This window comes from Staurois parvus, unplaced genomic scaffold (assembly GCF_062004578.1).
Source record: "Staurois parvus isolate SC_StPar_1 unplaced genomic scaffold, SC_StPar_1.0 ptg003585l, whole genome shotgun sequence".
NCBI lineage: Eukaryota > Metazoa > Chordata > Amphibia > Anura > Ranidae > Staurois > Staurois parvus.
In genome coordinates, this window is record NW_028321381.1 from 2873 (window position 1) to 17500 (window position 14628).

The following is a 14628-nucleotide window of genomic DNA, read 5'->3' on the forward strand; positions in this document are numbered from 1 at the left end:
TGCTGCATATTAGTGCCGCCTATCCGTGACACCTCATCAGTGCCGCCTATCAGTGCCCATCAGTGCCGCCTATCAGTGCCCATCAGTGCCGCCTATCAGTGCCCATCAGTGCCGCCTATCAGTGCCCATCAGTGCCGCCTATCAGTGCCCATCAGTGCCGCCTATCAGTGCCCATCAGTGCCGCCTATCAGTGCCCATCAGTGCCGCCTATCAGTGCCCATCAGTGCCGCCTCATCAACGCACATCAGTGAAGGAGAAAAAATGCCTGTTTGAAAAATTTTATAATAGAAACAAAGAAACTTTTTTTTTTTTCAAATTTTTTGCACTTTTTTATTTATAGCGCAAAAAGTGAAGCGCCCAGCGGGGAGTAAATACCACCAAAAGAAAGCTCTATTTGTGAGGAAAAAAATGATCAAAATTTCATATGGGTACAATGTTGCATGACCGCGCAATTGTCAAAGTGCGGCAGCGCTGAAAGCTGAAAATTGGCCTGGTAAATAAGGGGGTATATAAAATATTAAATGTGTTGCGCTCCTCAAAAGTATTTAGTAATATATAATATGAATAAATAAAATAAATAAATAAATCTAAATAAATATTAATCCATAGTGGTATAATTTAAAATTAAAACACTCCTTGTGCTGTAATTAATTATAATGCAATTCTACTAAGTTTATAAACTTAGTAGAATTGCATTATAATTAATTACAGCACAAGGAGTGTTTTAATTTTAAATTATACCACTATGGATTAATATTTATTTAGATTTATTTTATTTATTCATATTATATATTACTAAATACTTTTGAGGAGCGCAACACATTTAATATTTTATTTGTCTATTTTTACACAGTATTATGAGTATGTGTTTTTGTGTTGATGCACCATCACATTTTCAGGAGTTAATTATTTACTAGTATTTTTAGACCACCATAGTAGCTCACAAGTACACATTATTATAAAGGAAGGGGGTATAAGTGCCCGGTAGGCAAGTGGTTAAACACCAGCAAAATAAAGCTATTTGAGTGAAAAAAAATATAATATGGGTACAGTGTTGCATAACCGCGCAACTGTAATTCAAAATGTGACAGCGCTGAAAGCTGAAAATTAGGCTGGGCAGGAAGGGGGGGGGGGGCGTGAAAGTGCCCCGTACTGAAGCGGTTAAAGTGGCACCCACCTGTTCACACCCCACTATGCCAAAGATCTACCCCAGAGGTAAAATGTCAGTCCACCCTGTCTCTGGTGGTATCTTCACACTCAAGAGGGGGGATTACAGCGAATTAACACAGATGTAATGTTGGACAAAGGAAAGGACTTGAGACCTTTACGGACATTTCGTGAAATCATAAAAATTTCTACAAGCCTGTATGAGTTACACTGCAATGTTTGTTAAAAAAAAACAAAAAAACGAACACAAAAAAAACAAAACACAAAAAAAACAAACACAAAAAAAACAAACACAAAAAAAACAAACACAAAAAAAACAAACACAAAAAAACCAAACACAAAAAAAACAAACACAAAAAAACCAAACACAAAAAAAACAAACACAAAAAAACCAAACACAAAAAAAACAACCCACAAAAACACAATTTTAGTCATCTCTAAAAAAAAGAAAAACATTTAATTGATATACATGTCCAAAACAAGCATCAATGATTTGAAAAGTTCCATTCTAAACCAAACATACAGTAAAACCTGTACAATCCTTCTGCTGCTTCCATCAGATATAAAAAAAAGTAATTTTTGGGCTGACCTTCCCAACATTGAATTCATTACAAAAACAAACTGCGGCATCTGCCAAAAATGAAAAATTATTTAGCCGAATTTAAAGAATAGAGGTGCCTCTGCAACGCAGCTGCAGCACCTATAGACAACCTGCAGCCCTCCAGCTGATGGGAAACGAGCAAGGCTGGCCCTATTCATCCCTAGCTAGGAAGGCATGCTGAGACTTATAGTTTCCCCATCAGCAGGAGATGTATACGGATTAGGCTCTGTATTAATAAGCTCTCCTGCTATGAGCAAGAAAAATATCCCGGTGTGTCTGGGATTCGATGAGAAGAAACAGAGGAGGTTTGAGGGATCCTGGCTTGATAGAGACGCTTTGCTGAAACTCATCATCCAACTCTCAATGGAGGAGCTACGAGCACCACGCCATCACCGCGGACAAAGAGCATGGGGATGTTCCTCTTCGTAGACTAGAAGAGAGAAGGTTTTGTCATTCGTCATTCAAGCGTATTTATGGCCAAAATGTTAAAATCGTAATTTATTTCCACATTAAATTCCAATTATTTCTAGCCTACTCTATCATCGGAATGATCTTGAAGTTTGCACACTTACTTTGTGAAGACCTCACATTTATTTCTGTGACCCGTAGTCACTATGCCCCGCGAGTAGGTTCGTGCTTCCTTATTGGTCCGGCAGTCTTCTGGGACCTACAGTTGTGACCAAAATTATTCAACCCCCACTGAAATTGAGTGTTTTGGCCAGTTTGACATTGCTTTTGATCATTCAGTCATCTTGCTTACATTTACATTAAAGAGGCACTTGTAGGTCAGACAAATATAACATAACAGTTATAATGAAATAACCACAAATGTCTTTTCTGTGCTCACAGCATTATCAGTTTTATTCAACCCCCAAGTGACATTCAATCTTAGTACTTAGTACAGCATCCTTTTACAGTTATAACAGCTTTTAAACGTGAAGCATAGCTTGACACAAGTGTCTTGCAGCGATCTACGGGTATCTTCGCCCATTCTTCATGGGCAAAGGCCTCCAGTTCAGTCACATTCTTAGGCTTGCGCACTGCAACTGCTTTCTTTAAGTCCCACCAGAGGTTCTCAATCGGATTTAAGTCTGGTGACTGCGATGGCCACTCCAAAATGTTCCAGCCTTTCCTCTGCAACCATGCTCTAGTGGACTTGGAGGTATGCTTGGGATCATTGTCCTGTTGAAAGGTCCAACGTCTCCCAAGCCTCAGGTGTGTGACGGACTGCATCACGTTTCCATCCAATATCTCCTGGTACTGAAGAGAATTCATGGTACCTTGCACACGCTGAAGCTTCCCTGTACCTGCAGAAGCAAAACAGCCCCAAAGCATGATTGACCCTCCACCATGCTTCACAGTAGGCAAGGTGTTCTTTTCATCATAGGCCTTGTTCTTCCTCCTCCAAACATAGCGTTGATCCATGGGCCCAAACAGTTCTAATTTTGTTTCATCAGTCCACAGAACACTATCCCACAACTTTTGTGGTTTGTCCACATGGCTTTTGGCATACTGCAGTCGACTCTTCTTATTCTTTGGAGACAGCAAGGGGGTACGCCTGGGAGTTCTGGCACGGAGGCCTTCATTACGCAGTGTGCGTCTTATTGTCTGGGCTGAAACTTCTGTACCCACATCTGACAAATCTTTTCTCAGTTCCTCAGCAGTCACACGGGGACTTCTCTCCACTCTACGCTTCAGGTAGCGCACAGCAGTCGAAGTCAGCATCTTCTTTCTGCCACGACCAGGTAGCGTTTCAACAGTGCCCTTTGCCTTGAATTTGCGAATGATGCTTCCTAAGGTGTCTCTTGGTATGTTTAACATCTTTGCAATCTTCTTATAGCCATTGCCCTTCCTGTGAAGAGAAATCACCTCTTCTCTTGTCTTCCTGGACCATTCTCTTGCCTTCACCATGTTTGTAACCACACCAGTAAATGTCTAGAAGGAGCTGAGTATCACAGTCATTTTAAAGCTGCCTAATTGGTGCTTATTATGCTTGATTGCTGCTCGGTGACATCCACAGGTGTTTTCAATACCTGATGGAAAGCACCTGTATGAACCTCTGTTCTTCAGAGTGGTAGTCTTTAAGGGGTTGAATAATTGTGGCAATGAAGAAACCACATAAGAACCATTTACTACTGTATTACATAAACAATTGATGTCATTTTAGTTGCATTTGGGTAGTTACAACGTCCTTGTAGGATTTGATTCTGAATACAATTCCAAATGTACACTATAGTCCCTAAACCCCTTTACAGCATTGGGGGTTGAATAATTTTGGTCACAACTGTATGAAAGTTCCCAGGAGTCTGTGGGAGGTAAAAAGGGGGCCAAACTTCCGGCTCGCTTCACCCCGGCGAACCGAGCCAGAAGTGGGAGCGGACAAATGTCAAAAACAGGTATCCATTCCTCCCCCCCAAAAGGTGCCAAATATGGCAGTGGAGGTGGGGGAGGAAGCAAATAAGCAGAGCTTCCACTTTTGAGTGGAACTCCGCTTTAATGTTAACCCCTTCCCAGCCAGAGTCATTAACAGTATTATATCTGGTCACTGTATTAGTGTAACCAGTGATGTGTCATTCAGTGTCCCTCCCAGCCAGTGTGTTAGCACCAGATTGCCTGCCACACTATCAGTCACACAATAACTTGCTGATCAGTGTAGCATCATAACTCCATACATTCCAGTATACACACGCCATAGTTTGTAGACGCTATTAAAAAAAAAAAAAAAAAAAAAAAACACCTTACAAACCAATAAATATACTTAGTGGGATTTTGTTTTTTATACCACTGATATGTAGCATAATACCTTTCGGCCTAAATTTATTAAAGTGAAACAGCACTGCAAGCCAAAAATGCTATTTAGTTCATTTTTTTCATAAATATTTTATTCGGTTTCAAAATTTTAACAAAAAATTATATTAAAAATTACATTTTCTTTTACACATACCCCCAGAGAACCCACCTTCCCTATGTCCCACCCTCCCCCCATTTCTTTACCCTTAGCTCCCCGTTAATGGTCACTTCTGAGTATCCTCAGGATACCCTTTTTTTTTCCTATCTTGCTTTCCTCTTTTTAATTATACAGTCCTCTCACCCCCTCTTTCTACTTCTTCCATTTCAACATATTTATGTGAGCTCTTAACCCCTCGCCTACCAGGCACTTATACCCCCTTATTTACCAGGCCAATTTTCAGCTTTCAGCGCTGCCGCACTTTGATTGACAATTGCGCGGTCATGCAACATTGTACCCATATGAAATTTTGATCATTTTTTTCTCACAAATAGAGCTTTCTTTTGGTGGTATTTAATCGCCGCTGGGCGCTTTACTTTTTGCGCTATAAATAAAAAAAGTGCAAAAAAGTTGAAAAGAAAAAAAAGTTTCTTTGTTTCTATTATAAAATTTTTCAAACAGGTATTTTTTCTCCTTCACTGATGTACGTTGATGAGGCAGCACTGATGGGCACTGATAGGCGGCACTGATAGGCAGCACTAAAGGGCACTGATAGGCAGCACTAATGAGGTGTCACGGATAGGCGGCACTGATAGACAGCACTAATGAGGTGTCACGGATAGGCGGCACTAATATGCAGCACTGATAAGCGGCACTGATAGGCGACACTGATGATGGGTACTGATAGACAGCACTGACTGGCATCACTGCTGGGCACTGACTGGCGGCACTGACTGGCACAACCCCTGGGCACTGACTGGCAGCACTGCTGGGCTGCACTGGTGGGCAGGCACAGGTGGGTGGCACTGGTGGGCGGCACTGGTGGGCACAGGTAGGTGGCACTTCTGGGCACAGGTGTGTGACACTGCAGAGTGGCACAGGTGGGCGGAGCTAGTGGGCGCACTGCTGGGCGGAACTTGCGGGTGGCACTGCTGGGCACCGATCATCAGGGCACTGATCATCAGTGCCCTGATGATCGGTGCCGATCCCCGCTCTGACAACTGCCGACTCTCGGCAGTACTTTCCTCACGATCTGACAGCGTGAGGAAAGTGCAGCCGAGAACCGGCACTTGCATTTCCCTCTGATCAGCGTGTCATTGGACACCGCTGATCACGTGGTAAAAGGCCGCTGTGATCGGTCTTTTACCACATCACGTGATCAGCTGTGTCCGTAGGACACAGCGATCACAGAGATCGCCGGATGCGCGCCCCAGTGCGCGTTCTGGGCGGACGTCATATGACGTCCACTCAGAACTGGCCGGCCGCAGTTTAGCCCTCATTCGGCTATCTGCGGTTGGCAACTAGTTAAACTCATCCCATTTTTCCCACCTTTCTCGAAATCTCATTTTGTCTTCTTCCATGTGGTAGAGTTCCTCCACATACATACACACTATCCTACTTATCCAGTGTTATTTTCGGTACCTCTTGTGCCTGCCAAAATGTGGGCATCAATCCTTTAGCTGCATTTATAAGGTGAAATATCATTGAATTCTTATATTTTTCTACTGTAGTCTCGGTTTTATGGAATAGGCATACCCTGGGATCTTAACCCCAATTATTTCCTGGATTTGGTGAATTATTCCTCTTACTTCTTTGTATAAGAAGCGGTGATCTCAACCCATTGTCTCTTCCCTCCCTCCAGGGAACAAATCCCACTTGGGCTATATGAATCCATTCCGACATTAGGTCTTTCAACCTGATTGCCAGGGCCTTTGCATATAATTTGGTAATCACATTTAACAATGAGATAGGCCCACAGCTAGCGCATTGGGTTTAATCTTTTCCCTCTTTCTGAATGATTGTAATATGAGCTTGCAAGGATTCCTCCCTCATTTCTAGCCCCACTCCTAATGCATTCATATATAAACTCAGTTTAGGTACGAATTGATCTTTAAATTTTTTAGATCATCTCACAGTATACCCATCTGGCCCTAGGTTCCTCCCTGCTGTTGTACCTTCAGTGCTACCTGGATCTCCTCCTGCGTTAACGTTTCTCTAGGCAGATTAACCGTTCTTCCCCTACTCTCGGCAATCCCGCCTCTTTTAAGTAAATTTGTCTCTTTCTAATTCTTTCTTCTCCTTTTGACCGTTGTGGAATAACATCATATAGTTTACTGTAATTTTTTTTAAATACATTAGCGATATCAGTGGTTCAGTAAACCAGTTCCCCATTATCATCTTTACTTTGATTTCTCTGTGCTCTCATTAAATATTTCCCTGGTTTATTCCTCCACCGATATCTCTCCCTTGAAATCATGTTGAATGTTCTCCTCGTTTCTTCCTTCATTAAATTACATAATTCATCTCGCTTATTTATTATACTCTGCTGAATCTCGTTATTTTCTTTTTATGTAACTGTTCTAATTCGTGGAGATCCCTTAGAAGCGTATTCATTTTCTTTTCTTTTTTTTGCCCCACTCGCTATCAAAATTCCCAATATATGCCTTATGCGTTTCCCACACCATGGCCGTTGAAACTCCTTCTGTATCATATCTTTCAAAGTATTGTTCTATTTCTTTTTTTATTCTCTGTTCCGTCTCATTTGATTTCCACATTTAACTTGCTCTGCTTTCTTCCTCATAACTTTATTGTATTGTAACAGGTGCATGGTCCGTTATTGTTGTAACTTCTATATTTACTTTGACCAGCGACTCCAAAAGTCTACGGTCCATCAATATATAATCTAATCTCAAATACGTTGCATGTGCCAGAAAGAAGAACATATAGTCCCTGTCTCCAGGATGTTTAACTCTCCAGACATCCACAAGTTGACATTGATAACACATTCTTCGTATGGATTTCAGAGATTTACCTCCCTCTCTCTGCACATGCGACGTAGTGTCAATCTGGGGGTCCATGCAAAAATTAAAATCTCCTGCTACAATTCGTTTGCATGTTTTAAAATCCAGAAGTCTTCTCATACTTTTCAGATAGGCCACTGGATTTCTATTGGGGCAATAAATATTTGCCAATGTACACTGTATTTCCTGTAATTTCCCCCTTAAGAACAGAAACCGTTCCTCAGGATCCTCCAGCTTCTCTTCCAACTTGAACCTTGTTTTTAGGTATACCAATCGCCACTCCTTTAGAACACCTAGTTGGTGAATCTGCATAAAACCCAGGTTGGGCAATACCTAGAATAGAACTTCACATTGGTGTCCTGTAATAAGTGAGTTTCCTGTAAAAACACTATTGCAATGGATTGTTGTTGAAATTCTCTGAGGATCTTATGCCTTTTCTCCAGAATGGTCCCTTAACATTATAGGTCAAAGTTAACCTCCTCCATTTCCCTTAAGTGTTTTTCCTCCTCCAGAGTTCTTCCCAGTGAGAGTACCCTCATCCTTCCAGAAGGACACGGAGCCAACCCCTACATAATTACCCATTCCCCTCCCTTCCCCTCTCCCACTCACCCCATAACCCTCCCCAACTCCCCCTAGACCAGGCATGTCCAAAGTCCGGCCCGCGGGCCATTTACGGCCCGGGGGTCGGTTTAATACGGCCCTCCAACAGCCCTCCCTGCTCTGTGTTATGTGGCCCTCCCTTCTATGGCAGACAGTCTTCTGCTTGAGAGCAGTGCGCATGCCTGACTGCGGCACGTTCTCCCTGGTCTGTGTAAATGCGGCTGTCGCACGGCCCTCCCTTCTATGGCAGACAGTCTTCTGCTTGAGAGCAGAGGGCAGTGCGCATGCCTGACTGCGGCACGTTCTCCCTGGTCTGTGTAAATGCGGCTGTCGCACGGCCCTCCCTTCTGTGGCAGACAGTCTTCTGCTTGAGAGCAGTGCGCATGCGTGACTGCGCCGCGCTGGGAGCGACAGAGGGCGGTGACGTCAGGGCCGGGCTTCCAGCGTGAAGTGCGTTTCTCTTCCCCTCCCGGCTGCCGAGCAGAAACTTCAGCTCCAGCTACCTTTTTCACCCTTCACATTAGTGCAGGTAAGTTTTTTTAAAATTTATTTTCAATACATTGTGAAAACTCAGCTGTCAGTTGATCTTAATGTTATGAAATGAAAAGTACGTCGTTTGCAATTAACTTGGCATAAAATAATTTATTTGCATTTAATTGTAATGGTTCAAAGAATGTTCTGAAAAATGTTCGGCCCTCCACCATGTTCACTTCATCCAATCTGGCCCTCGTTGAAAAAAGTTTGGACACCCCTGCCCTAGACTCTTAGCTTGCCTATGAATTGTTAATGGTCCTAATCCCACCATCGATTCAGATAGGGTGGAGCTCTGTCCACATACCCCCCTCCAGTCCACATTACCGAATCCTAGACTGTGTCTGGATACCTGTCCTACTTCCTGTTTCCCGTCTTTCTTAAAAAAAAAACAAAAAACATTTCTTTAATGTTTTAAAACAGAAAGTAGAAAATATATATTTTTTTAAAAAATGTTGCCTTTTTTAATTTACATAATAAAAAACCAAAGTGGTGATCAAATACCAGCAAAGGAAAGCTCTATTTGTGTGGAAAAAAAACAAAAAAAAAAACAAATAATACATTTTGGGTACAGCGTTGCAGGACTGTGCAATTGCCAGTTAAATTAGTGCAATGGCCTGGTCTGGAAGGAGGTAAAAATCTTCTGGAGGGCAAGTGGTTATGGAAGCCTGTATTGTCAGGTCTAACTGTTTGTATTGGTATTACAATGCTGATGGTATACAATCAAAGTGTACGCTGTGACCAGAGAACTCGTTCAATCAATGACTAACCCCCCTATGACTACGTGCTTTCGCACGAAACGCGTCAGGGAGCGGCTACAGCGGTGTGACGTCACGCCGACCGGCGCCACGAGGGCCCCGGCGGCCATTTGCTAAATCTTTGTATGGTCGGTATCTTTCCTGCCCCTGCTTGTATTGTGTTTTTTTGGGAATAAATACCCCTTGCCAATAAGGTATCACACTATTTGGCCTCCTTTTGTTCTTTGGGCTCCGGTGGGAGCCTTTTACGTCTGCAGAGCGGCCTTTTTTCTTCTATGTGTGGCAACACTATCAAGTGGCGAGGGGCTTTTGTGACCAGATCTGACCAGATCCGTATGAGGACCCTAGGATTATCTGTTTTGAATGCGCATTTGGATTGCGTATCTGGTGAGTGCGCAATCTTTATACCTTTATCACCTCATCCACGAATCCAGGCATTGGAGTTCTTTGAAGACTCTCTTGGGTTTTGACCACGTTATGGACTATACTCATTATTTATAGTCACCTTTTTGCACTTTAACAGCACCTTTACATTGATTTATATAAATGTGTATTTATTTAGTTAGCGCTGAACCCCCCCCCCCCCTTTATATGTATTCTGATTATTTTGAAGGTTTATACGGTACCTTTTTTGGTGTTCAGCTGCTATTGTCTCATTTTCATTTATTCATTTATTGATTTTATAATCTATTTTAAGCGCTCACTTGCCCTGAGATTTATCGTTCAATCAATCGTTCATCTAGTGGGAACATTTTACAAACAGTCATGTGACTCGTATTCACCTTATAAATCTCCTCGTAGGTTTCCTCATCGATTTCGATGGTGGTCACCGTCTCCTCCACATCCCCCAGGATCATATTTAAGTGCTGATCATAAGCCTGTTCAGACAAGGAGCGGTTAATGTCCATCTCAGGGTTGTAATTACACAATGTGCAGATAACGGGGAGACACTCACGTGTAACCGCCCCCGGAGTTCTCTGTCATTCCTCATCTTCACATAGATCCGTTCATCCAAGCTCAGCCGGATCAGGTCCAGGGGCTCCTCCACAGTGTTTGTGGTCTGCTGCAGGTCAGACAGAAGGTGTTAGATTCTCTTCAAAGCAGCAACATAAAAAAAAACAAAACAAAACAACAAAAAAAAAAAAAACAAACACAAAAAAACAAAACAAAAAACACACAAGCACAGCCAATCCGAGATTATAAAGCCTAAACTTTTTTTTTACCTTGATGCATTCATTGCGTGAAGGTAAAAAAAAAAAAAAAAGTTTTACCGATGCCCGCCACCGATAGTCGTACGGGACCTCTGTGCGAGGTCCCGATCGTGTGATCACTGATTGGTCACTTCTGACATCATTGCTTACTACGTGTGAAATCTGTGAATGATCACAGAGGTCACATGGTACAGGGCTATTCACAACAGCCTTGTACCATGTGACAAGCTGTGACCAATCACAGCTCACACAGTATTTCTCAATGGATGCAAGAATGCAGCCAGAGAGGAGAAATTATTGCTTTTACAGCCTTTATGGATGTAAAAGCAATCGGTGTAAAAAAACAAAAAAAAAAAAAAAAAAAAAAAAAAAAAACACACCTTTATCACCCCCCAAAAGTAGTACAGTGTCACCATGGAGACACTGTACTGTAAGGGGGACAGTATGTAAAAAAAAAATTATATATATATATATATATTTTTTTTTTTTTTTTTTTTTTTATTTATTTATTTTTAAAAAAAGTTTAAAAATTATAATTTTTGGCTATAAACTAAATTTGGGTTATTTTTTTTTTTACTAAAAAGATAACTGAATACATTTTGGCCAAGATTTATTTTGAAATATGTATTTGCAAAATTTTATAAGAAACATTTTTTTTCAAAATATTTAGACTTTTTCATTTACATAGCAAAAAAAAATAAAATCCCAGCGGTGAATAAATACCACCAAAATAAAGTTTTATCTGTCTCAAAACAAATGCTAAAAAATTCATACGGGTACAGTGTTGCATGACCGCGCAATTGTCATTCAATGGAAAGCGTCCGGACTGGAAGGGGGGGCGGGGGGGGGGGGGGGAAGCGTCCAGACTGGAAGTGGTTAAGGAGTTCATTTTTTATGTGTTTCCAGATGTTTTTTGTTCTGGGGGTCTGGTGCATTTTTGATGCATTTTACCGCGTTCCAGTAGTTCTGTGCAGGAAAGACGCAGCCTGTTCCACCCATATAATGTTCTATCCATGCGTTTTGGACGCAGAAAGAACCCCACACTGGGCAGCACGTGGCGTGAACCAGTCCTCCGTTCCAGTGCAAAAAAAAAAGTTGAATTTTCTTCTGCACTGAACGCACCATAATTGTGTACACAAAAGCACATCCGCGACACGTTTCTCTGGCGTGAAGCGCCCCCCAATTGCAGGGGAGGACAAAGGGCCACGTTTCGGAGCCATGTAGGGCGCGCAATGGAGGACAGCGACAACCAGGGGCGGACTGACAACTCATGGGGCCCCCGGGCAATAGGGGATCATGGGGCCCCTGTGTCCTTGCCCAAACTCAAAAAAGCCTATGAAAAAGGTACCGGGGCATCTCATGGGGCCCCCTACTGACCCCGGGCCCTCGGGCAGTGCCCGAGTTTCCAAATGATCAGTCCGCCCCTGGCGACAACACATGGCCAGGGGGCAGCCCAGTCATGTATATTGCTGGGGGAGCCCAGAACATTCCTCCACCTACTGAATGGCACCTCACAGAGGAACCAATAACACAGGGCCGGGGGAGGGGCAACAGCCGACTCTCAGGTGAGGGTCGGCAACAGAACCTACATACTGGGTGACCTCTGTGAGCAGAGACAACATCCCCCCCCTACAGAGCGGGCACCGGACCCGGGACACAGCCCGCTCCGCTCTCACCTGCTCTCCATCGTCCGCCATGTTGCCAAGAGGCGCGCAGCGGAAGAGGCAGGTCTCCAAGGTAACCGCGCTCCCTATCGCGAGATCTTCGCGGACAGCCTGGGTGAAGAGAAGAAGGCTCGGCCAATCAGAATTGAGCTGGGAGCCACGTGACTTCCTGCGAGGGGTTTGTTATACAACAGAAGCATGTGAGGGCGGAGGGGAGCCGGGATGGCCAAGAGAGGCGGCGGGGAGACCGGAGAATCGAGCCGGGGCAAGAGAGCCCGGAGGGAGCCGGCCAAGAGGAGAGAGGGTGAGGGGGCGGGGACTGACACCGGATTGGTGCAGAGCCGCTGCTGGGCGTCACATGGCCTGTGTGTGCTCCAATCATTGATTCATTCCTATTAGATACATTATTATTATATACTGTACATTATCAATATTATATTCATCATTATATACAATGTATACCATCAACACCCCAATCATTATATACAATGTATACCATCATCCCAATCATTATATACAATGTATACCATCAACACCCCAATCATTATATACAATGTATACCATCATCCCAATCATTATATACAATGTATATCATCAACACCCCAATCATTATATACAATGTATACCATCAACACCCCAATCATTATATACAATGTATACCATCATCCCAATCATTATATACAATGTATACCATCAACACCCCAATCATTATATACAATGTATACCATCAACACCCCAATCATTATATACAATGTAAACCATCATCCCAATCATTATATACAATGTAAACCATCATCCCAATCATTATATACAATGTATACCATCATCCCAGTCATTATATACAATGTATACCATCATCCCAATCATTATATACAATGTATACCATCAACACTCCAATCATTATATACAATGTATACCATCATCCCAATCATTATATACAATGTATACCATCATCCCAATCATTATATACAATGTATACCATCAACACCCCAATCATTATATACAATGTATACCATCATCCCAATCATTATATACAATGTATACCATCATCCCAATCATTATATACAATGTATACCATCAACACCCCAATCATTATATACAATGTATACCATCAGCACCCCAATCATTATATACAATGTATACCATCATCCCAATCATTATATACAATGTATACCATCAACACCCCAATCATTATATACAATGTATACCATCATCCCAATCATTATATACAATGTATACCATCACCCCAATCATTATATACAATGTATACCATCACCCCAATCATTATATACAATGTATACCATCAACACCCCAATCATTATATACAATGTATACCATCAACACCCCAATCATTATATACAATGTATACCATCATCCCAATCATTATATACAATGTATACCATCACCACAATCATTATATACAATGTATACCATCATCCCAATCATCATTATATACAATGTATACCATCATCCCAAACATTATATACAATGTATACCATCAACACCCCAATCATTATATACAATATATACCATCATTCCAATCATCATATACAATGTATACCATCACCACAATCATTATATACAATGTATACCATCAACACCCCAATCATTATATACAATGTATACCATCATCCCAATCATTATATACAATGTATACCATCATCCCAATCATTATATACAATGTATACCATCATCCCAATCATTATATACAATGTATACCATCACCACAATCATTATATACAATGTATACCATCATCCCAATCATTATATACAATGTATACCATCATCCCAATCATCATTATATACAATGTATACCATCATCCCAATCATTATATACAATGTATACCATCATCCCAATCATTATATACAATGTATACCATCACCACAATCATTATATACAATGTATACCATCATCCCAATCATCATTATATACAATGTATACCATCATCCCAATCATTATATACAATGTATACCATCACCACAATCATTATATACAATGTATACCATCATCCCAATCATCATTATATACAATGTATACCATCATCCCAAACATTATATACAATGTATACCATCAACACCCCAATCATTATATACAATATATACCATCATTCCAATCATCATATACAATGTATACCATCACCACAATCATTATATACAATGTATACCATCAACACCCCAATCATTATATACAATGTATACCATCATCCCAATCATTATATACAATGTATACCATCATCCCAATCATTATATACAATGTATACCATCACCACAATCATTATATACAATGTATACCATCATCCCAATCATTATATACAATGTATACCATCATCCCAATCATCATTATATAC

The 14628-nt window shown here is 41.5% G+C and overlaps 2 protein-coding genes across 2 annotated transcripts in view; one reads left to right on the forward strand and one right to left on the reverse strand.

Moving 5' to 3' along the window:
• Positions 1-1605: 1605 nt before the first annotated feature.
• On the reverse strand, positions 1606-12436 carry LOC149427677 (U6 snRNA-associated Sm-like protein LSm3). Its single transcript, XM_089667789.1, has 4 exons — positions 12293-12436; positions 10361-10468; positions 10188-10283; positions 1606-2198 (listed from the first exon to the last, which is right to left on the reverse strand). The coding sequence occupies exons 1-4, from the start codon at positions 12311-12313 to the stop codon at positions 2118-2120; spliced, it is 306 nt and encodes a 101-aa protein (XP_089523915.1). The 5' UTR covers positions 12314-12436; the 3' UTR covers positions 1606-2117.
• The window catches only part of LOC149427678 (DNA repair protein complementing XP-C cells-like), a gene marked incomplete at its 3' end in the record, with an annotated part of 28536 nt that continues 26338 nt past the window's right edge, over positions 12431-14628 (forward strand). Inside the window, exon 1 of the mRNA XM_089667788.1 lies at positions 12431-12584. Coding sequence (XP_089523914.1) covers positions 12503-12584 — 82 coding nt within the window. The remainder of the gene's footprint in view (positions 12585-14628) is intronic.